This window comes from Budorcas taxicolor, chromosome 11 (assembly GCF_023091745.1).
Source record: "Budorcas taxicolor isolate Tak-1 chromosome 11, Takin1.1, whole genome shotgun sequence".
Lineage (NCBI taxonomy): Eukaryota > Metazoa > Chordata > Mammalia > Artiodactyla > Bovidae > Budorcas > Budorcas taxicolor.
In genome coordinates, this window is record NC_068920.1 from 67,308,847 (window position 1) to 67,330,527 (window position 21,681).

At 44.2% G+C, this 21,681-nt stretch overlaps 1 protein-coding gene across 2 annotated transcripts in view; it reads left to right on the plus strand.

The window, feature by feature from the left end:
• The window catches only part of TMEM182 (transmembrane protein 182), a 92,335-nt gene that overhangs the window by 33,701 nt on the left and 36,953 nt on the right, over positions 1 to 21,681 (plus strand). Inside the window, exon 5 of one of the 2 annotated variants that reach the window (XM_052649832.1) lies at positions 13,306 to 15,485. The exons of the other annotated variant lie outside the window; for it this stretch is intronic. Coding sequence (XP_052505792.1) covers positions 13,306 to 13,526 — 221 coding nt within the window. The 3' untranslated portion in view covers positions 13,527 to 15,485. Of the gene's footprint in view, positions 1 to 13,305; positions 15,486 to 21,681 lie in introns of those variants that run through there. 2 annotated transcript variants of the gene reach the window in all.

Consider the following 21,681-nt stretch of genomic DNA (forward strand, 5'->3'; position numbering starts at 1 on the left):
TAGAAAAGGCAGAAGAAGCAGGGATCAAATTGCCAACATCCATTGAATCATAGAAAAAGCAAGGAGAGTTCCAGAAAAACATCTATTTCTGCTTTAGTGATTACGCCAAAGCCTTTGACTGTGCAAATCACAACAAACTGTGGAAAATTCTTTAAGGGATAGGAATACCAGACCACCTGACCTGAGAAATCTGTATGCAGAGTACATCATGTGAAATGCCAGGGTGGATGAAGCACAAGCTGGAATCAAGATTGCTAGGAGAAATATCAATAACCTCAGATATGCAGATGACACCACCCTTATGGCAGAAAGTGAAGAGGAACTAAAGAGCCTCTTGATGAAAGTGAAAGAGGAGAATGAAAATGTTGGCTTAAAACTCAGTGTTCAAAAAACTAAGATCATGGCATCTGGTCCCATCACTTCATAGGGATGCAAGTAGATGGGGAAACAATGGAAACAGTGAGAGACTTTATTTTCTTGGGCTCCAAAATCACTGCAGATGGTAACTGCAGCCATGAAGTTAAAAGACGCTTGCTCCTTGGAAGAAAAGCTATGACCAACCTAGACAGCATATTAAAAAGCAGAGACATTTCTTTGCTGGCAAAGGTCTATCTAGTCAAAGCTGTGGTTTTTCCAGTAGTCATGTATGGATTGAAAGTTGGATTATAATGAAAGTTGAGTGCTGAAGAATTGATGCTTTTGAACTGGAGAAGACTCTTGAGAGTCCCTTGGACTGCCAGAAGATCCAACCAGTCCATCCTAAAGGAAATCAGTCCTGAATATTCATTGGAAGGACTAATGCTGAAGCTGAAACTCCAATACTTTGGCCATCTGATGGGAAGAACTGACTCATTGGAAAAGACTCTGATGCTGGGAAAGATTGAATATAGGAAGAGAAGGGGACAACAGAGGATGAGATGGTTGGATGGCATCACTGATTGAATGGACATGAGTTTGAGCTGTGTCAGGGAGTTGGTGATGGACAGGGAAGCCTGGCGTGCTGAAGTCCATGGGGTTGCAAGAGTCAGACACAACTGAGTGACTGAACTGAACTGGAATCTCTTATATGCCTTAAAACTGAGCATCTTCTTCACCAAATATATTTTCTCACCCAAATCACACTCTACTCTCACTTCATTCAAAGGTCTAGTTATGGTGTATATTTCCCCGTGATCCTCCCAGAAATAATCTCCCTCTACTAAAATGTGTAAACCTTTCTTTCTTCTTCTTTGCTTTTCCATCTTCTTAAACCTTTCTCCATAAAGGGAATATGAACCAGCAGTAGTCCAGTGGTTACATTATGGGCAACATGATTGTTTTAAACTCAGAGATACTGTGATCCTGGGTTTCATCTTATTAGAGAATTGTGTGTGTGTGTGTGTGTGTATGCAGTGCTCTTGAAAAAACTGTTGGTCATTTTTTTTCCATTTTATAATTTGTTTGAGAAAATTGTGTATCTAAAGAATTAGTTTGGTTGAGGACTCTGAAGAAAGATGAAGCATCTGATTAATATTTGACCAGTAGGGTTTCTCTCTTCAGTGGCTCTCTGGCTGCATTGGGTATGGGGCTGAGGTCCTCTTGGCTGAGGACTTTATGCGAAAGGGAGGAGTCAGTGTGTTCCAGGAGCCCGGTCCTGAAAGCCACTCAACCAGATAGTTACAAGAAGACTTCAAATCTGACTTGTAATTTCCTTCACAGACCAATTATTTACTGTTTGTGCATGGCCGTTTATTTCCTAAGAACACAAGGAGGTATTCCATTGGATGAGATTTTTTTAAACTACTTTTTTTAAAAAATCAGTTTGGACAGTAAAAGTGATATTCTCAGGAATACCTGAAACTTACTGTCTAGTAGCAATTTCCACCATGAGACACATCTTTTAAAGCAATTATGGGGTTTTAATAAATCATCCATATGCCTGAGTGTTAGAGACAAATTTAAAAAATTTTTCAGTTGTCTACTATTTCCACCCCCAGATATTTTAATAGGCAATACTCTTAGAATTGGAAATGGAAACTTACAGACTATTCTATAGAGACATTAGGAAAATGTGCTCTGATCACTGGGTTTTGGGGGCAGCCAGGATTTTTCTGTACTGTATTTGACATGGAACCATGCAGGTAGTCATTTACTGAGTTAAACTGGATCGAATTTATCGAGCTTTCTAGTGGTTAGAGGTCACGTTTTCAAAACGAAGAGTTCTCATTCCAGGGGGCAAGTATTCCAAAACCCCTCCTTTTCCGGGCTTGCTGGTCACTCCAGACCTCGCTGTCTCCCCATGCCAACTCTCCGTGCTGGGCCTGGCAGTCGGGAACAGGTGTGGCCGGGCCCGCAGTTGCCGGAGCTACTTCATCCACACCACAAACAAAACACTCTCTTTATTTGGACAGACGGCCTTGAGAGGGCGGAACCACATTCCTACTGGCCTTGCTGGTGTGTGCACGCAGGACTCTAGCATCAGCACGCGGAGGACTCTAGCATCAGCACGCAGGCCGCTTGGGCACATCCCACGCACGGCCGTGGCGTGCTGACGTCACAGCTGTCAGTGTGAGCAGGGGCGGGGTCCGCGGTCTTCCTCGCGCTCTGTCCGCGGCTCGGGCAGAGTCTGAAGGCCCTGTGTCGTCACTTCCCGCTCTGGGCCAGATGCCTTCTCTGGCCGGGCCATGTGTTCCCCATGGAAGTTCAGTTCCGGACCAAGTGCGAGGTGATCGTTAGGATGCGACAGCCCCCGAGTCTGCTTAAGTGAGCCTCTGCCACACCACTCCAAGGCCTGAAGAGTTGCTGAGTCTTCTTCTCGGGTGAACTCCGTGGGGCAGCTATGGAGGGCTGACTCACGGCTTCTCTGCACCCTGTGATACCCGATATGATGGGAAAGATGTCGGAAGGCGTGGCATTAAAAACCATTTGAACTATGTGGAGATAATCATTGTGTGGCTGAGTGTTCCTGCTGCTGCTGCTAAGTCACTTCAGCCGTGTCCGACTCTGTGCGACCCCATAGACGGCAGCCCACCAGGCTCCCCCCATCCCTGGGAACACTGGCCAAAGCGACATCAATGTAGGAATTGCTGTGCATGAGTAAAATCCCGGAGTGTACAGGAAATAATGAGGACAGGGTTTGGGATGTTCTGGGACACTGACATTGGGTGAATTTTATCAGCTTATCAGGGTATAAAGAAGGCTGAGTGCCAAAGAATTGATTGCTTTTAATTGTGCTGGAGAAGACTCTTGAGAGTCCCTTGGACCACAAGATCAAACCAGTCAATCCCAAAGGAAATCAACCCTGAATATTCATTAGAAGGACTGATTGCTGAAGCTGAAGCTCCAGTACCTTGGCCACCTGATGCAAAGAGCCAGCCACCTATTTAGATAGGACCCCAATGCTGGGAAAGATTGAGGGCAGGAGAAGAGGGCAGCAGAGGATGAAATGGTTGGATGGCATCATCGACTCAATGGACATGAGTTTGCGCAAACTTCTGGAGATGGTGAAGGACAGGGAAGCATGTTGTGTTGCAGTCCAGGGGGTCACAAAGAGTTGGACACAACTCAGTGACTGAACAACAGGGTAGAGAGATTTCTCTTCCGTAATTGAAATCACCTTTTCCTGAATGACAACCTGGGATTATATTTTTTTTTGCTGGATGTAGAGCTCCACAGAGTCTCCGCTGGGTCAAGAGGGCTGGGAAACTTCTGAATCTTGGCTAAATGCCTTGTTAGCATCTCATGTTAGTGAGACTGCACACTCGTCTTGTAAGTCAGAGGAACATGGAAGCCCACACTCCAGGCCCAGGGTATGTTAGCCAAAGGAAAGGACACCTTGGCAGTGCAGTGAGTCCTTTGGAAGGTGATGGAGGCCAAGGTGTGGCCTGAGTCCTGCCCCACTCAGTGACTGCGGGGCACATCCTTTCCTTGTCCAGACAGCTGTTTCATATGCTGCCGTGGCTCACCAGGGACGTGAGCGGAGTGAGTGGGGTGAGTTATACAAACCCTCTGCTACCTGCGGCAGACACCCTGAGCATGTCCTTCTAGTCTGGAGGACAGTGCTTTCTAAGAGGGTAGGGATGGGAGCCCCTTAAAACGGGTCAGGGGGGTAAGTGGATGTGAAGGGAATATGACATTCTTCTACAAGAGGGTAAAACTGACTCAGAAGCACATCGGGTTTGCGATGTGTTTTCTTATTCCTTTAAAAGGTCAGTGGAATTTGTAGTAGTTCATGGTGAACCACACTCATTTCTAGAGAAAACACAGATGTGATGGATGCATACTGCAGGAGACGTTTTTTTACTTTAATGCCAGAAAAAGTAGCTCATAGAATCCCAGGGACGTATGTCGGGTATTCACTCTCCTTTGGCTGAGACCAAACACGTGGCTCACAGGAGGCTCGGGGATCATGCCCGGCTCCTCACATCTTCCTCCAGATAAAGCCAAATAGTCAGAGCGGAGGAGAGTGTGGAGGAAACAGACCAAGAGCAGGAGGGCTCAGGGAAGAATTGCTGATGGCCTGGAGGCAGGCGTTCTCCACTTACAGGCACGCACACCTCTCTGAGTGCCCCTGCCCTCTCCAGTCCCTGTAGTGAGAGACCCAGACTATAAATAGCCGCTGACCCGGGGGCAGCTGAGGGGACCTCCCCGTAAGGGAAACTGGCCTGGAGGGCCTGCCGGTGGCTTTGCTAACGCTTCTATCTTCTTAGCAGGCAAGAAGTGGGCTTTCAGAGAAAATCAAAAGCATAACTTCTCAGTATGGAACCAAATATATACCAAAGTACAGGACTTGAGCATTTTATTCAGGGCTCCGGTCTGTTGGAGGTGGGCGGTGGAGGGAAATAGTCATGAATACTAAGTAGGCACTGCTGATCTGTCAGGTGGATGTACTGTTGAAGGAGAATTAGTGTCTTGGATTTTCCGGAAATGCAGAATGGCTGCTCAGCTTTTCCTTGTGCTCAGTCCAGAGTTGCAGGTGTACAGGTCTGCCTTCTAAGTAGGAACAGAGGAACCAGTGACTCTTATGTTTCTAAAAGTACCTGTTTTTGTACACTTGCTTTGCATCTTCAGTTGTCACATTTGGGGATTTGTCTAGGAAAATCATCGTGTTGGATTCTGATACTATTCTCATGTGGAATTTTAATGTCCTCAATCTGACTTTTTTTTAAATTTTTATAAATATCAAGTACCAGAGTGAGTCAACCTTGGCTGGTATTAAATAGGGAAGAGCTTAGAAGAGTTGTTATTTACAAAAGTACTTTAAAGTCATAATACTTTTCTTTCTCAGATGCATCTTTGAAAGTTGCTTTTTTCCTCCACATTGCTTCTCAGCTGAGATTTGTGGCACAGACTGTTAGAATCAGACTTGCCCTCTCTTGGTTTTGAATGGGAGTCTTCGTGGTAGACACAGGGGCGCCTCACAGAGGTGCTGGGTTTGCTTCCAGACCCTTCTCTGCTGTAATCCATTAGTGTGCGATACCGTTATGTCTAAAAAGCGGTTGAAATAGTGTGAGGACGGCCATGATGTGACGCAGAAACACAAAGTGAGCAAATGGTGTGTGGAAAAACGGCGCTGACAGACTTGCTCGGTACAGGCTGCCACAGACCTTCACTTCGCTACGAAATGCAGTATCTGAGACGCACAGTCAAGTGAGGGGCAGTAAAATAAGATCTGCCTGTATGTGGCACTAAAGTGAAGGGACAAGTACCCAGAAGAGGAGTTCAGAAAGGACGCATCACAGTCAGTTTAACCTCTGAGCCAGGTGACGGCTGCAGAGGGTAGGTGGGTGTGAGGGGGAGAGAGGAGTCACCCCCGCCCCCACCACCCCAGCCTTGGTTGCACCATCCTTGCTGGGGACCATCTGGACTGTGGTCAACTCCTGCCCAGGTGAATCGAGGATGTGAGAAGCCTGCTCAGTAAGTAATAGCTTTGGTGAAACGTTTTTGAAAAAAGCTTCAATTTGAAACTGGGATAAGTAAATGCTCCCCACCCCCTTTTAAAAGATGTGTCTGAGCTGAGAACTAGAGTAACAGGCCTGCAAACGAATGCATTGAATAATTAACCTCCAGCCTGAGGAGTCTTAAACATGTCAGGTGACAAGACTTTCTGGCCTATAAATAGGATCTCTGGTTTGGAGTGAATTCTGCCAAGGTGGACGGGCAGAGTGTGTTTCCATCTGCCTCCTTTTCCTCTCCAAAGTACGTGGACTATTAACATCTACTGTTTACTGGGTACTGTGAGGGGTTTAATTTGTTTGCAAATATTCTGTTTCATTCCACACCCTTTCCCCAAACTTTCATTTGCTGGAAAATAACTAGCATTGAGTGGACAAGGCATATTGCTTTCTTCACTAGATTATGTTATGTGTTTTCTGAGGCCTTTTTCCCCTTCACATACACTTTCTTATTAGAAGAGAAGCACGTGAGGTATAGATTTGTCTGAATGATCAGATCGACACGGGCTGGATTTTCCTAGGAGGAATCTCTGCTTCCTGTGACCAAGGGGCTGCTGTGGAGGGGAAGAAGGCTTGCTTGACTGGACAGTGGAAACAGAAAACGTCCTTAATACGACTAAGCACCAGTCTGGATTCACCTGATGCGCTTTCTGAAATATCCCCTAGACGGGGGCTGTGAGGTGACGGGCGCCACCTGGTGGAGGATTCCAGCAAGGCCCGGGCAGACACGTGAAACCACCTTTTCCCTCTCTGCTTCCATGAAGTCTCAGAAAGGAGAATCCACGGCAAGCTGCTTCTCCTGCCTCTTGGCCCGTCCTGAAATAGTCCCGTCACATGAGAAGCTCTGACGCGTCAGAAGGTTTCAGAGGATGATGTTTCTAGCCACAGCAAGAGCGTAGGCCAAAGCTCAGTGTTGGCTATGTGCTCGTCCTGTCTGGGGCATCTTGCTCCTGGAGCACTTTCCTCTGTTCCTTTCTCTTATTGCCCTCTTCGGTGGGCACTTGCGTCATCTATATTTTACCAGTGATGAATCGGAGACACAGAGACGTTAGAAACATGCTCAGTGTTGCTCAGCTACTAAAGTTTAAACTTTCTAAGCAGTAAACCTGAACCTGGGTAGACAGATTGCAGCCCTGTGCTCTTCAACCACCAAATACTTCCTGAAACTCAGTTACCACCAGCAGACCCTTCCTTGGCCTTAAATGAAACTGCTTCTCAGATCAAACCCCTCACTACTTATGAGTAGATATGGATATACATGCACAATCATTCTCTATCTATCAATCGTTGTTTCACAAGAGGGTACAGAGTATTCAGACTTCCCTGGTTGCCTAGCGGTTATGACTCCACGCTTCCAGTGCAGGAGATGTGGGTTCAATCCCTAGTCAGGAAACTAAGATCCTGCATGCCAAGGGGAATGGCCAAAAAATTAAAAAAAAAAAAAAAAAAAAGGAGAGGGAGAGAGAGAAAAAGTACAGAGTATTGAATATAAAGGGTGTTAGTGTCGGAAGTTATCATGCCAATCTAAAAAAGTAGTATTTGAAAAATCTGATAGATAATACCCAATACATAGGCTTCATTGACTAAAGACATTAGACCAGCAAATGACCTTTGTACAAAAAAAGTGCTCTCCAGGTTGCATTGGTGACATTTGTGACAGAAACTATGCATAGTGATAAGCTTGAATGACTCCTCACCACACGGCCAATAAGAAACCCGCCTTGTTCGTGGTATGCCATAATTATTTGTCCGTTTATTTGTTTTATTATGATCACAAAGCTTCATGGGCTTTGGGACCATATTTTGATTATGCCTCCAGTAAGCTCTTTTATGAATTTGTATTAGACTTCAAAAAATAGAAATTATAAAATTCAATTGGAGATAAATTACACTTTCAAAATGTATAACCTAATTTAAATATAACTTCATTTAAAACAGTTATTACCTAAATATTGGCAATACTTTCTAAAATCACTGTGGCAAGTGGGTTTAATACAATATAATACACTTGTCTCTCCAGACAGCTATTGCTTATGTTTTTATGAATTTCTTTTTGTAGTTAAGATTTTTCCATAGTATTAGTGCTTCACTTGGTGGGTGGACCAAATTAATAATTGTTGTTGTTCAATCCCTAAATCATGTCTCACTCTTTGTGACCCTATGGACTGCAGCATGCCAGGCTTCCCTGTCTTTTTACTATGTCCCGGAATTTACTAAAACTCATGTCTGTTGAGTAGGTGATGCCATCCAGCTATCTCATTCTCTGTTGCCCGCTTCTCCTCCTGCCCCCAATCATTTCCAGCATCAGGGTCTTTCCCAAGTGTTGGCTCTTTGCATCAGGTGGCCAGAGTATTGGAGCTTCAGCTTCTCCATCAGTCCTTCCAGTGAGTATTCTGGGTTGATTTCCTTGAGGATTGACTGGTTTGATCTCGTTTCAGTCCCAGGGACTCTCAAGAGTCTTCCCCAGCACCAGTTTGAAAGCATCAGTTCTTCATCACTCAGTCTTCTTTATGGTCCACCTCTCACATCCATACATTCTTGATCCATACATCAGTAATGCTGCTGTTCATCAACAGTCACAATATCCCACCAATAGGAGATGCATCTCTCTGGGTGTGAACACACATCCTCTCCTCCCACCCACCCCCACCACATTCACTTTCCAGCACAGGTAGCCGCACACTTCCACCATACTTTTTTTTTTTTTCTCATTCATTTGGTTTCTTGTTTTGCTATATTTTCAAACTTACAGAGAAATGGTAAGCCCCTTCACCTGGAGACTCCCTTGGGAACATTTGGTAATTTTCCCAACAATGCCTATTAAAGAAAGCGAAAGAATCAAGCCCTGGAACACGCCCTGTGTTTAGAGGTGTCATCTGAGTATCCATCAAACCAGAATAAATCCTTCTTTGACCTTCATGAGCGGGGCTCTTTCGAAGAGTGCAGGGCTGTGGTTTTCTGGCATGTTCCTGAGTTGGTTTGCCTGATGCTTGCCCAGTACTGGACTTAGGTTCTTCCCTTTGCTGCAGCCGCACAGCTGTTACATTGTGTTCTCACTGAATCTCTTGAAGTGGTAAGTGACACCAGCCTGTCATGTCCCTGGTTTTACCAACTTTGATCCCTTGAGTAAAGTGGGATTTGCCTGGTTTCTTCACTGTAGCGTTGATGTTTTTTCTTTACGACTAATACGCATTTTGTGGGAAGAGACTCTGAGCCGATATAAACATTTATTTCCCATCTAAATTTCATCCACTAGTTTTAGTATCCATTTTTGTTTCTTGCCTGAATTAATTCTGACTTAAATGATCGCTGAGCGGTGATTTCTGATTCAGCTCTTCCTTCTGTATTTATAAGTCAGCATTCTGAATGAAAGGCATTCCCGTCTCCCTACTAAAATTTATTCACTTGCTTATTTATATCTCTGTGGACTCTTGGATCCCTCTTTTGTTTGATGAGATGTAATGGGCTTCTATCATTATTTGTTTAATCGTCAAATGTTCTTAGAACTGGCTAGGAGAAGCCCCAAGATGTGTTTTCTGAATGCCCACACTGTTCTCTGAGCACATCTGTACTTTTTTGGTATAACATGATGTTCCAGATTCGTCTTGTACTTTCTGTCCCAGGCTGGACTCAACTGTTTCTCAGAGATGCCCCGAACCCCTGTTTAGAAGCCAAGATCTAGATGCCCAGTGTGCTCCGTGGAACTGGGGTGGTGTTGCTCCCAGACTTTCACAGGGAACAGCCAGGAAGTGTAGCTAGGTACACAAACGCACAAAGGTGTGTGCACACATTTGCCTCCATATTCATTCATTTATCCATCTATCTAAAACCACAAATTCACACCAACACATTCAATTCTAAAAAACACCATAGGGTTCATTCTAGCTTTCCCCCCTTTTCAAATTAGTGACTCCCTTCTCAGGAGTGAAGAACTTGACTCCAGTTCGCCTTGATATATGTATGTGGATGATCAGTCCCGCTGGAAGCAATAGTCTCCTGACTCTTCTTTCAGCTACTTAACTTCATGCAGCCCCCGTCATAACTTTTTGCTGCCATATTAGCTAATCTGTTGGCCTTTGGTGTAAATACTGATAGTTTCCCCATGTTTGTTTGTTAATTTTCCTTCTGTTTTGTCTGTCTGCGTGCAAGCACACACACACACACACACACACACACACACACACGACACTGGCGATGTAATGGGTTATGAAGAGTAGGGAAGCACTGTTTTACCCCAGGGGTATAATCATAAGCTGATCTGTTATGAAGTAAATGGACTATTTCTCCAACCAGTGAACAAGACTGTATTGATAGAAACCACTATTATTCATTGGTTTCAGGATGTAATTGCTCTTCAAAAAACAGCAATGATTAAATGTAACTGAATTCTTCCTTATTATGGGTCGTCTGCATGATGTCCTACAATACTTTTTAATAATTTTATTTATTTATTTGTTTATTATTATCGGCCGTGCTGGGTCGTCACTGCCGCCTGGACCTTTTCTCTAGTTGTGGCAAGCGGGAGCTACTCTCTAGTAACGTGTGAGAGCTTCTCATTGCTAGGGTCCTCTCTGGTTGCAGAGGACTGGCTCTGGGGCACGCGGGCTTCCATAGTTGCAGCTCCCAGGCTCTAAAGCACAGGTTCTGTAGCTGTGGTGCACAGGCTGCGCTGCTCCACAGCGTGTGGAAGCCACCTGGCCCAGGGATCGAACCCATGTCTCCTGCATTGGCAGGCGGGTTCTTTACCACTGAGCCACCTGGGAGGCCCTACAATACTTAAAAAATATGGTCTAAATTCAGTAAGTTTACAATTCTTGAAGAAAAGATGTATAAAGCTACTAGTTTTTCACCAAGGAAATTTTTTTAAAGAAAAATACCTGAAAGCAAAAGAGATCATGTGATGCAAGGAAAATTAAAAATATATATATATATTAACAAATAATAAAAAATGGTTTGCAATGTGTTTGCATAAGGCAAAGGGTATGCAGATGACCAAGCCACACCTTTACATTAGCAGAGCACACTGTCTGTGTATTTGCTGAAAAAAATGCATTGAGAGGCTCAGAGTTGCTAGACAGCACATGGCCTCACCATACTGTTGTCGCAGTCTGAGGCGTGGCTCTGCGAGAAGCTTGCTGGCCGGATCCGGCTTCACTGCTGCTTTCTGATCAGCTGTCGTGCAGTGATTAGACTGCTCTATTCTGTGCTGCAGTGTTTACGTTCACGTTCAGAAGGCAGTGTGAAGGATGGTTCTTATTAGTGAAGCCATTGTGTTGACCCTTCACAACTCTGTAGCTTGTATCACAATCAGGGTAAAGTTTCAGCTCTGGTGATGATATACTTTGACATAATGTGTGGGCCCTTCTTCTCAAGATTCTTTATGAAATTGATGACCCAGGAGGGTGAGGACACCTAAATACTTTAGGAACATGGTTAACTCCACAAGAGCGATGGATGGCTAGGCTTGTAACCCACGTTAAAAGCTCTCTTCTCTTCATGTTTCCCAGCCTCTGCTCCTGATCACAAGGTGGTGCTTACCTTCCAGACAGACTAGCAATTAGAATGTGGAGCTTTTATACCCGATAGTTCAGTTCATTCATTCAAAGGGTACAGTAGATCCTTAACAAGTTTAGATTGAACTTTTGGAGAAACAACAAGTGACCTCAGGTATATTCTTATTGTTGTTCAGTTGCTAAGTTGTGTCTGACTCTTTGCGACCCTGTGAACTGCAACATGTCAGGATTCCCTATCCTTCACTGTCTCCCAGGGTTTGCTCAAACTCATGTCCTTTGAGTCAGTGTTGCCATCCAACCATCTCGTCCTCTGCCACCCCCTTCTCCTCTTACCCTTAATCTTTCCCAGTGTGAGGGTCTTTTACAGTGAGCTGGCTCTTCGCATCAGGTGGGCAAAAGATTGGAGCTTCAGCTTCAGCATCAGCCCTTCCAGTGAATATTCAGGATTGATTTCCTTTAGGATTGACTGGTTTGATCTCCTTGCTGTCCAAGGGACTCTCGAGAGTCTTATCTAGCACCATGATTTGAAAGCATCCATTCTTAGCACTCAGCCTTTTTTTTTTGGTCCAGCTCTCAATATCCACACATGACTACTGGACGTATATTTTGCTTTGGGACAAATTCGTGTATGGGGACCTGTCCCTCATTCAGGAATGCATCAACTTAGCAGCTCTCGAGACTGCAGCTCAGTGCAGTGGTACCACCTCCTTCTGCTCGCACTGTAACAGTCACATGGAAACGCATGTGCCTGGTAGTAGCCTCAGATTTCCACATTCATAAAGCTCTTCTGTTATGTTATTTGATAAAGTCCAAGGTCCAACACTATGACACTTCTCTGCCCTTATAATCCCAACAGTATTTTTGAATAGGTGGATTGCAGTTTTATATTGAAATGGGTCATAAATTATGTTGCCTTCTGTTTAGTAGTTTCCCTCCCTCCTTTCTTTCTTCCTTTCTTTTATTTAATAAGGCTCTTGATCGCAAATCCACAGAAAGTTTGTTAAGGAGTCACGTGTGTTCTTTTATATTAGTTCAGTGCTCCCATCTCTGTTTTTTTTCTGGTACTTATCTTACTTGGCTTCTGTTTTCACTGTCACATTTAACTACAGCACCAGTTAGCTGTAATTATAAATGTTACATTGTTGTAACAATAGTCAGAAAGACTTTGAACTAAAAATCAGCTAGGAAAGCTACCAGCTGAGTTTGCATAAACTTGAAACTAGGGGTTCAGAGTACCTGTTTCATGAGTATGTTGTACATGTTGAAAGAAATAACATATAACGGTGCTCATCACAAACGAGACATAAAATAAAGACGGATAAATGTTGGAAAGTAAATTCTGCTAGGCAGGGCTTCCCTGGTGGCTCAGGCAGCAAAGAATCTGCCAGCCTTTCAGGAGACCTGGGTTCAATCCCTGAAGATTCCCTGGAGAAGGGAATGGCAGCCCACTCCAGTTTTTTTGCCTGGAGAATCCCATGGACAGAGGGATTCCTGCCTGGGGGGCTGCAGGCCACGGGGTCCCACAGAGCTGGACATGACTAAGCGGCCTCCACAATAGCGCAAGGGGCCTTTGACTCTAGGGTTGGCCAGCACCTCATGCAGGCCCTGGCACACGTACGCGCTCGGTCAGCACAGGTCAGCCACCGTCCTCGTTCTTCTGCAGCTCTCGCCCCCAGGGCCCTGGACACTGAAGATAAGTGATGTGCCTGGGAAGGTGCAGTAGCAGGTCTGGCACCAAGTAGGCGGCTTAGCTAAAACTGCCCTCTCACAGTTTTATCACCGGGCGTGTGATTGGTCTGCTAGCACGCTCGGGCAGACATCTTCAGAAAGGCTAAAGGTGTCTTGTTCTGTCCCCTCAGGCGTCCTGTTTTCCCTGGTGGTGATGCTGTACGTCATCTGGGTCCAGGCGGTGGCTGACATGGAAAGCTACAGACACATGAAAATGAGAGACTGCTTGGATTTCAGCCCCTCTGTGCTGTACGGCTGGTCGTTTTTCCTGGCCCCGGCGGGGATTGTTTTCTCCCTGCTAGCTGGATTACTGTTTCTGATTGTTGGACGGCACATTCAGATACATCACTAGTCAGACTGCTGCCTCCAGTGTCTCCTTGAATGATTTTAAAACAGAGCTTTTTTTTTTTTCATTTTGTCTCCATGATCCCGGCATAGAATGAGTTGATGTAACTTGTTAGTTGCTATTTGAATTAGCCATTTTGATTTTCTCTCATAAGAGGGTCCCAGGTGCTTCAGTCTTGTCTAAGTGCCCTCAGGAACCTAGTTTGCAGGTAACATGGGCCTCATCCCTTTCACCATACTTGTTGGAGTTTGCAGGTAACAAAGGCCTGAAAGTGCAAAATACCATCACCAGGGGCAAATCATGATTTGGTTTAAGCCTCCTTTGCATTCACTTCTGCTGCTCTTAAGAAAAACTCTTGGGAGAGTAGTTATGAACAACAAACAAATGTTGTCAGAGAATTAACTCTGGTCTTTTCTCTGTACGTAAATACCCATGTACACAGGTACCAGTTCCTGTGAGCAGATTATTCACCACTTAAAAATAGATCAAAGTTGCTCCCTTAGCAGGAGCCACACAAACTCATCAGTTAGAATGGGCCCCCATAAAACCAACGTGTATTTATTCTGCTTTCTTAACCAAAATTAAGTTTGGTTATGTTAAGTTATTCACTTAATTGTGCATGCTTATATAAATCTTAGGCTATATTTAAAAGAAGCAAATCTCTATACCAAATCACAGATAATGCAGATTGGATTTTTTATGAACTGAAAGTGGCTTAACTGTATATGGAATATGGTTGAAAGTATGTAAAAACCAAGCGCCTGTGCTTTGTACATAATTCTATTTGATATTTTAAAATTTCCAGCTAAAAATTATATTGCTAATCTGTCCAGCATGTGAAGATTTACTGATGAAATGTGTTTTTAATATGCACTCACTATAAACGCCCAAAATGCTTCCAGATGAGGGTGATAATAGTCTTGCTTTATTAAAGACTATGGAATGTTAACTTTCCCCAAGATCTTATGGGTCGTGGCTCTTCCCATCATTTGATGCCCTTCACTGTTGTCCCTCCCTGACTTCAGCTTTACAGCAAGTACATTAGCATTTATGGATCTGCTATTTGCTTTAACCTCTTGGAGGAAAACCTGGGGGGGTGGGCATGTAGGAATGATTATATTCACTAGAGTAGACATTTTGCATATCAAAGATGTTTGTTTGGCACTAGTTTTGATGGAAACCGCATCCATCTGAGCAGCCTAGGTCTAATTTGCATTTTGGAAGCCCCCTGGCAGAGGACTCGCCTAGTGAAGGCGCAGAGGCCCTGCGTGGTGTGCAGACTGACGTGCTCCAGACACAGCACTTTACTCCGCAGCTGCTGCGGACACCAAGGGCTTGAGTCAGAGGCAGGCAGAAGGGTGACCCCTTAGGAGACGAGCCTGGGGTGGAGCAGAGGCTCTGGTCCCCGGGTGCCTCACCCCAGTCCCTAGATTGTCTCTTCTGTGCACACCTTGTACTTTCTGTTAAACCTGGTTTACTGGGAGGGTGCTCTGGGGGAAAAAAATGAAGGTCTGAGGTGTGTGCAGATCACGGGGCATTTTAGGGGTTACCTACCGACCGGATTTTCCTGTTAAAAAAATAAAAGAAAGAAAAGACTTCAGGGCCTTAAACTGGTTTCTCAGGCATTTTCAATTTTATCATACACATTTTCCTGGTACTTTCCTTTGTGTTCTTCTGTTTCATTTTTATATTGCTTCATTTATTTCTTTGCTTTTGGCCTGATTATTACAAAAATAATTATGGGTTCTGTTATGCATGTTGACTGTGATATTAAGTTGTGGCATGCTATTAAGTTTTCCAGACGATGCTGGATGTATTTGATTAACTCATGGCATCTGTAAAAACAATTCCTTTTGGTAGAACTTTGGAATGGAGCCTTCTTCTAGTGTATTATACGTCATTCGAATTCCATGTGCAAGTTGTTTTTTTTTTTTTTAGTAAAGGTTTGACTATTTGTAGTTTTCAGATGATTAGTCTTACTTTCTAATATTTGTGTGACTACCATATATTTATCTTAGGGCAACTGGCTGAATATCTGATCCACACTTTGGAAGTAATGGTTGTAATGCACTGATCCCATTAGTTCAAGCATATTGCCTGATCTATTTCAGCAACAATCCGTGGAGGAAAGGTGAGTTGTATTCACTATGTCAACGAGTAAAATACACTTATATATTCTTGTAACAGTCTAATATCTGCTTTGGGATAGTATGCTTCGTTTTATTTCTCTATTTAGTGTATTGATTTATTTCCAAATCTTTCAAAGTTTTAAAACTCTTTTTTAAGAGGATTGATTTTGCGTCTTGAAGTTGCAGTTCAATGAATAAGGTAGCTTCTTGGTGACACTTGCAGAAAGAGTGAGGTAAGAGGACAGTGAGGTGTGACCTTGGACTCTGGTGGAGACTGTGTTCTCTCCTTCTCCTCTTTGCCCAAGCAGTTTAGTTCAGTCCTGCGACAGGAAACACAGGAAACTGCTGGACAAACCCTGCAAAGGTGCTGAATGAAGATGTTTAATTTGGGGTTGAAGGTATGCTGTTAGCTAATACTGTTAAGTGTACTGTTACTGGACACTGACTGCTTTTATGACTAATCTATGAAATGTATTTACTGAATTTGAAGATTAAATCCACTTATAAGAGTATATTTATATGATGGAAGAGGTGTCAGTGCTTGGTAATTATCGATTATCAACTTGTGTGTGTGGGTGTGTGTGTGTTTGTGTGTTATAAGTTTGTCTTTGTGTTTGTTTTTTCTTTCTAATGCTCTCTCTCCACTTGACCTGACTGACTACCAGCACAATTGGCAGACCATCTCAAGGCTGCTGGGAATAGGGGCCACATCATATGCTTGTAGATACTTAGTTTTTGATCAATTGATCGATATAGCATCATCAGTACAGTTTGTGATTTCTGATACTTTTGCCTGTCCACATGATAGCATGATGTTTCTAATTAATGCAGTTGCTTCATAATGTTGCTGTCTTAGTCATAAAATGGTGAACCCTAAAGCCTATCATTTTACCACTTACCCAACTTCCAGAAAAACATGATTTCCAAGGTCTGTTACTTCCTATTCACAGACGCAATAAGACAGAAAAAAAAAGACATTAAAATTTGTTTACCTCTCCAAATTGTTTTTCTTTGCAAAAGTTATGAATATTCATTAAACCATTCAGAAAGTATCAATGAGTAGAAAGAAAGAAATTTCATCCGTACTCCACCAGTAGAGTCAAGCAGTACATAAATAGTTCTAGTAGGTCACTTAAAGTTCTCAGTCGCTCAGTCACATCCAGCTCTTTGTGACCCCATGGACTGTAGCCCGCCAGGCTCCTCTGTCCAGGGGATTCTCCAGGCGAGAATACGGGAGTGAGTTGCCATGCCCTCCTCCAGGGCATCTTCCCCACCCAGGGATCGAGCTCACCCACCTCTCTTCTGTGGGCTCCACTTGCAGGTGGGTTCTTTACCACTAGGGCCACCTGGGGACATTAGACAACTTAAAGGGTCATACAGAAAAGTGCTTTGTAAACTTAGATTTTTACCGAATATGACAGTTTGAACAATTCTATGTCATTAGATATTTCAGAGATTATCTACACTCTCAATAGCAGCCAAGCCCGCGCATCTCAGAGATGGGCCTGCCTGGTCTGTGTTAGAGTCTCGGATTCTGGAGATTCTGCTCTTTCTGAGTCACTTTGCTCTTCTTCATATGGACATATTTTAAAATGGAGAAATAACAAGGCGTGTCCACCCTAGGTTATGGGCTTCCCAGGTGGCTCAGTGGTAAAGAATCCACCTGCCAATGTAGGAGATGCAAGAGGTGGGTTTGATCCCTGGGTCAGGAAGATCCCCTGGAGGAGGAAATGACAACTCACTCCAGTATTCTTGCAGGGGAAATCCCGTGGACAGAGGAGCCTGGTGGGCTACTGTCCATGGGGTTGCAGAGAGTTGGACACAGGTGAGTGACTGAGCACATCCCCTTGGTTATTGAGTTAAATGATTGTGGACAATTGCAAATCGTGCTAATACTTTCTAGACTTCCACTGGATGACAGTCCAGACAAGATCAAGAACAGGCTGACTCCGATTCTTGAGCACTTCCTGGGTGCCACTACCCATTCCTACGCCATTTGGTGGTGTCACTCCCTTGGGGAGGGACTGAAATTGAGAAGATGTGGAAGTCGCCCAAGGCCACACAGTGAGGAAGGATTGGAGATGGTTCTCTAGGTGTTTGGACTCCATGCTCTTTCTATGACACTTCTTGGCTTCTCCCTAATAGGGAAGGAAAATATTTTGAACATATTTGAATGAAAACAGAAAGATTTCTGTGAATGATTAGGGTTGCATGTTGGTTTGTTACATGAATGAAGAAGCACGAAGTGAGCTACTTCCAAATCCTCCACTGACCAGCCCCTCTGCTGCAGGCTTTGGGCTCCAGACATTAAACGGAGTGGTTCAGAGTTCAAGGATCCCAGGGCATACTCAATGACATCAGTGACCTAAAATATGTGTGAGGCTATAGGAGTCTGAAGCCACTTGAATGGCTTATGCCACCCTGAGTGCAAACTAGACAGCCCAGTATTAGAAAGCAGATGCCGCCTTGCAGAAGTGTCCTTCTGGCCTTATCTTTAGCAGCCATTGTTCATGATGGGGCTTGCCCGGTGGCTCAGTTGGTAAAGAATCAGCCTGCCACTGCAGGAGACATAAGAGATACAGGTTTGATCCCTGGATCAGGAAGGTCCCCTGGAGTGGAAAGTGGCAACCCACTCCAGTATTCTTACCTGGACAATTCCATGGACAGAAGAGCCTGGCGGGCTACTGTCTATGGGGTTGCAAAAGATTTGGACACAGCTTAGTGACTGAACAACAGCAACAGAGAAAATAGGACTGCCAAAGAAGAGAAGTTATCTCAGAAGTTCCTGGGGTGGATTTCTATATCTGGTGGGCTAACCAAAGCAGAAACACACACACACACACCACACACACACACACACAAACACATATATATATACAAATTGAATTAGTGCCTATATATATATATATATATCAAGGAAAGCACAGAATGATAATGAAAAATGCCTCTCCTGAACATCAGCCCTACTTGCCCTCTTGTTATGTGACTTCACTTTGAATCAGATCGGTCTCCTTGCAACCCTAGCCTGCTGCCAGCCCCCACATGGCTATTTGGCAGCTATTTAAAGCATAGCTCATGTTACTGCACTGCAGGTCTGGGCACCCATGTTCCAACTGGGGCACAACTGATCTAAACAGACATCAACTTCAGGTCTTCTTCTCTGAAATTAAATGTGAAGGTGTGATCTCTATGATCCTCTTTTTCCTTTCTTTTGTATTATTTCTTTTTCAAACCATGTCTTACTTGCACCACAGGGGAACTTCTGTTCGATTGTCAGTCTGATCAACTGAATCATCAGAAATGTTAGCTTTCCTCCCTTCTCCATTTGCTTAAGAGCTTTGGAACTCAAAGATAAAAAGTGGTAAATGGGATGAACTGACCTGTCAAGGGTAGATCCAGCATCTGTGAATGATTTCAGAGAATCCCCCAGCTTCGAGACTTTCCAGCCTGAGCCCTTTTTATTTGGCTTTCCTCTCCTCTTCTCTTCTCAAACTGAAGTGCTTTGTGCATCATGGGATCTTGGAAGCTTGTTTCTTGAAAAGAAACCATTTTCCCCGAGCCTGAGAAGCCTCAGACAAGATTTGGAAGTGTGTGGTGGAGTGCTGAGCATTAGAGGAGCAGTGTAAAGCCTCACCTTCATTATCATACAGTGTATTTCACAGAATGGTCAAGAAAGACAAGCAACTTCCAAAAGAGTTGGCTGATACATACACACAGGAGCAGTGACCTGTGGTTTCAGGATGAGACAAATAAAATTATTCTGGAATGTGACTTGGTTAGGAGACACCACTCTGTGCAGCTGTTAATTAGAAAGGAGAAATCCAGTCCCCGCCCAAAGATGATCAAAGGGCGTTAACCTCTCAGGTCACTCATGATAGAAAGCTACCCTTAGTGGAAAGAAATAATAAAACTGCTAGTGAAACGGGCAGGGTGTAACCTTTAAAAGGGTGACACAGCCCGAGGACATGACATAAATTGATTCGAACCAAATATGTCCAATATGGCAGACAAGTCAACTTCCACTAGACCTTGAGCCTCAGTTTAGCTCATTGTAACACATCAGCAAGCTAAACGACACGCCCACAGACTCCATGACAGTTCCAAGCTTGGTTGGTTAGTGTTAGTAGTCACTCAGTTCTGTCCGACTCTTTGCAACCCCATGGACTGTACCCCACCAGGCTCCTCTGTCCATGGGATTTCCAAGGCAAGAATACTTGAGTGGGTTGCCATTTCCTTCTCCATGGAATCTTCCTGACCCAGGGATCGAACCCAGGTTTCCTGCATTGCAGGTGAATTTTTTACCATCTCAGCCACCGGGGAAGCTCTAAAAAAAGAGTGGTGAAGAATTTCAAACACAGATCTACGGTTCTTTGGATATGCTTCTTTTTTTTTTTTTTTTCTTTAAGACTTAAAAAATAATCACTTTAATTTTGTCTTCTGGGTCTTCACTGCTGCACTTGGGCTTTCTCTAGTTGTGGTGAGTGGGAGCTACCGTCCGCTTGCAGTGCCTGAACTTCCCATTGCGGTGGCTTCTCCTGCAGAGCACAGGCTCCAGCTGCGCAGGCTTCAGCAGTTGCAGAGCGTGGGCCCAGTAGTTGAGGCACAGGAGCTCAGTTGCCCTGCAGCATGTGGAATCTTCCCAGACCAGGGATGAAACCTGTGTCCCCTGAATTGGCAGGCAGATCCTTACCCACTGGACCACCAGGGAAGTCCCTTGGGATAGGCCTCTTATGTAAGTTTCCACCGTGACTTATGACAGACATGATGTGCCCAACCCACACGGTACTTGTAAGGAAAGGCCAGGCATGGTTTTTCCCCCATAGGCTACACACCTACATTTTCTTATGTATTGTATGTATAAAGGTGAATGTATGTGCCAAGTAGAGAACGCTTAAGAAAAATGGAAAATGTGGACGTATTTAGTGTTTGCGTGCTTCTGTTTCCCTGTGCCCAGCATAGAAGAGTGACTGGGATAGACACAGCAGTCACAGTTTTCAGCGGACTTCACCTGCCTTCGTCGTTTATGCCACCAGGCTTCCACTTTGTATGTAATCAAGCCATCTTCCAAGGATCTATTTCTGAATTAACTCTTCTGTTTAACAGTTCTCCTCGATCTTCCTCCAAGTTCTATCTCCTGAAAATCCTTCCTGTTTTCACTGACATCATAGTTGTTGTTGCCCTTTTCTGCTGGATTTATATGCCCATGAGTACATTTCACAGTTTTCATTGGAAAAGGCCCCACTCAACTTGATAACACACAGTCACTTGAGCAAGTGGTGGCCCTTATTGGGTTTTGTTGTAGCATTCATTCCTAGGCCATGTTGACATTGTTGCTAAGATGCCTGAGCCAGCGGCAGCCTCGTACACAACTGTGTTCAAGTCCAGCACTTCAGTATAAGCCAGAAGTTGGAACTAGGACAGACGCATTTATAATATCGTTTGAGGGACAGCTGGGGGTCAGTGCTAAATTTTAATTTATCTGATGCAGAGGCAACTCTTGCATAACAATGAGCCCTAGCTATCACACACACTGAATGGAAAATAACCACATTTTCACCTTGGAAAATATACTCCGAATAGAACAGCAGTTGTTTTCAGGAAGCTATTCATGACTTACTCCCCCTGCCCCCAGCCCCTTCCCTCTAGAATCATCCAGGAATAAGGTAAACTTTTTAATCATCGTTTGTACATGGTGGTAATTTTTTGACTAGTTTAGAATTTTTACAGCCTGGGGACGGATCTGCCAAATCCTGCACAGCCCTTGTGCACTGGCAGGGAGATGGGCTTGGATGACCTGCTAGGTCCTCCTTGAGTCTTTGAAATCCATCCCAGAGCTTAATTATGACAGCAGTCATCATTATTTGGAGCCTCTTGTGGCATCCTTCATGAGAAAGATGTAAGGAGAGGAGAGTCAACATGAGAATCGGAACAGATGATGATCTCATGGAGGATTTTCTCTTTTCCAGGCAGGTGGGAGGTGGGAAGAGGGGTGGTGTGTTAGTAAATAAGAGGGCTGCTGGCAGGAGCTTATC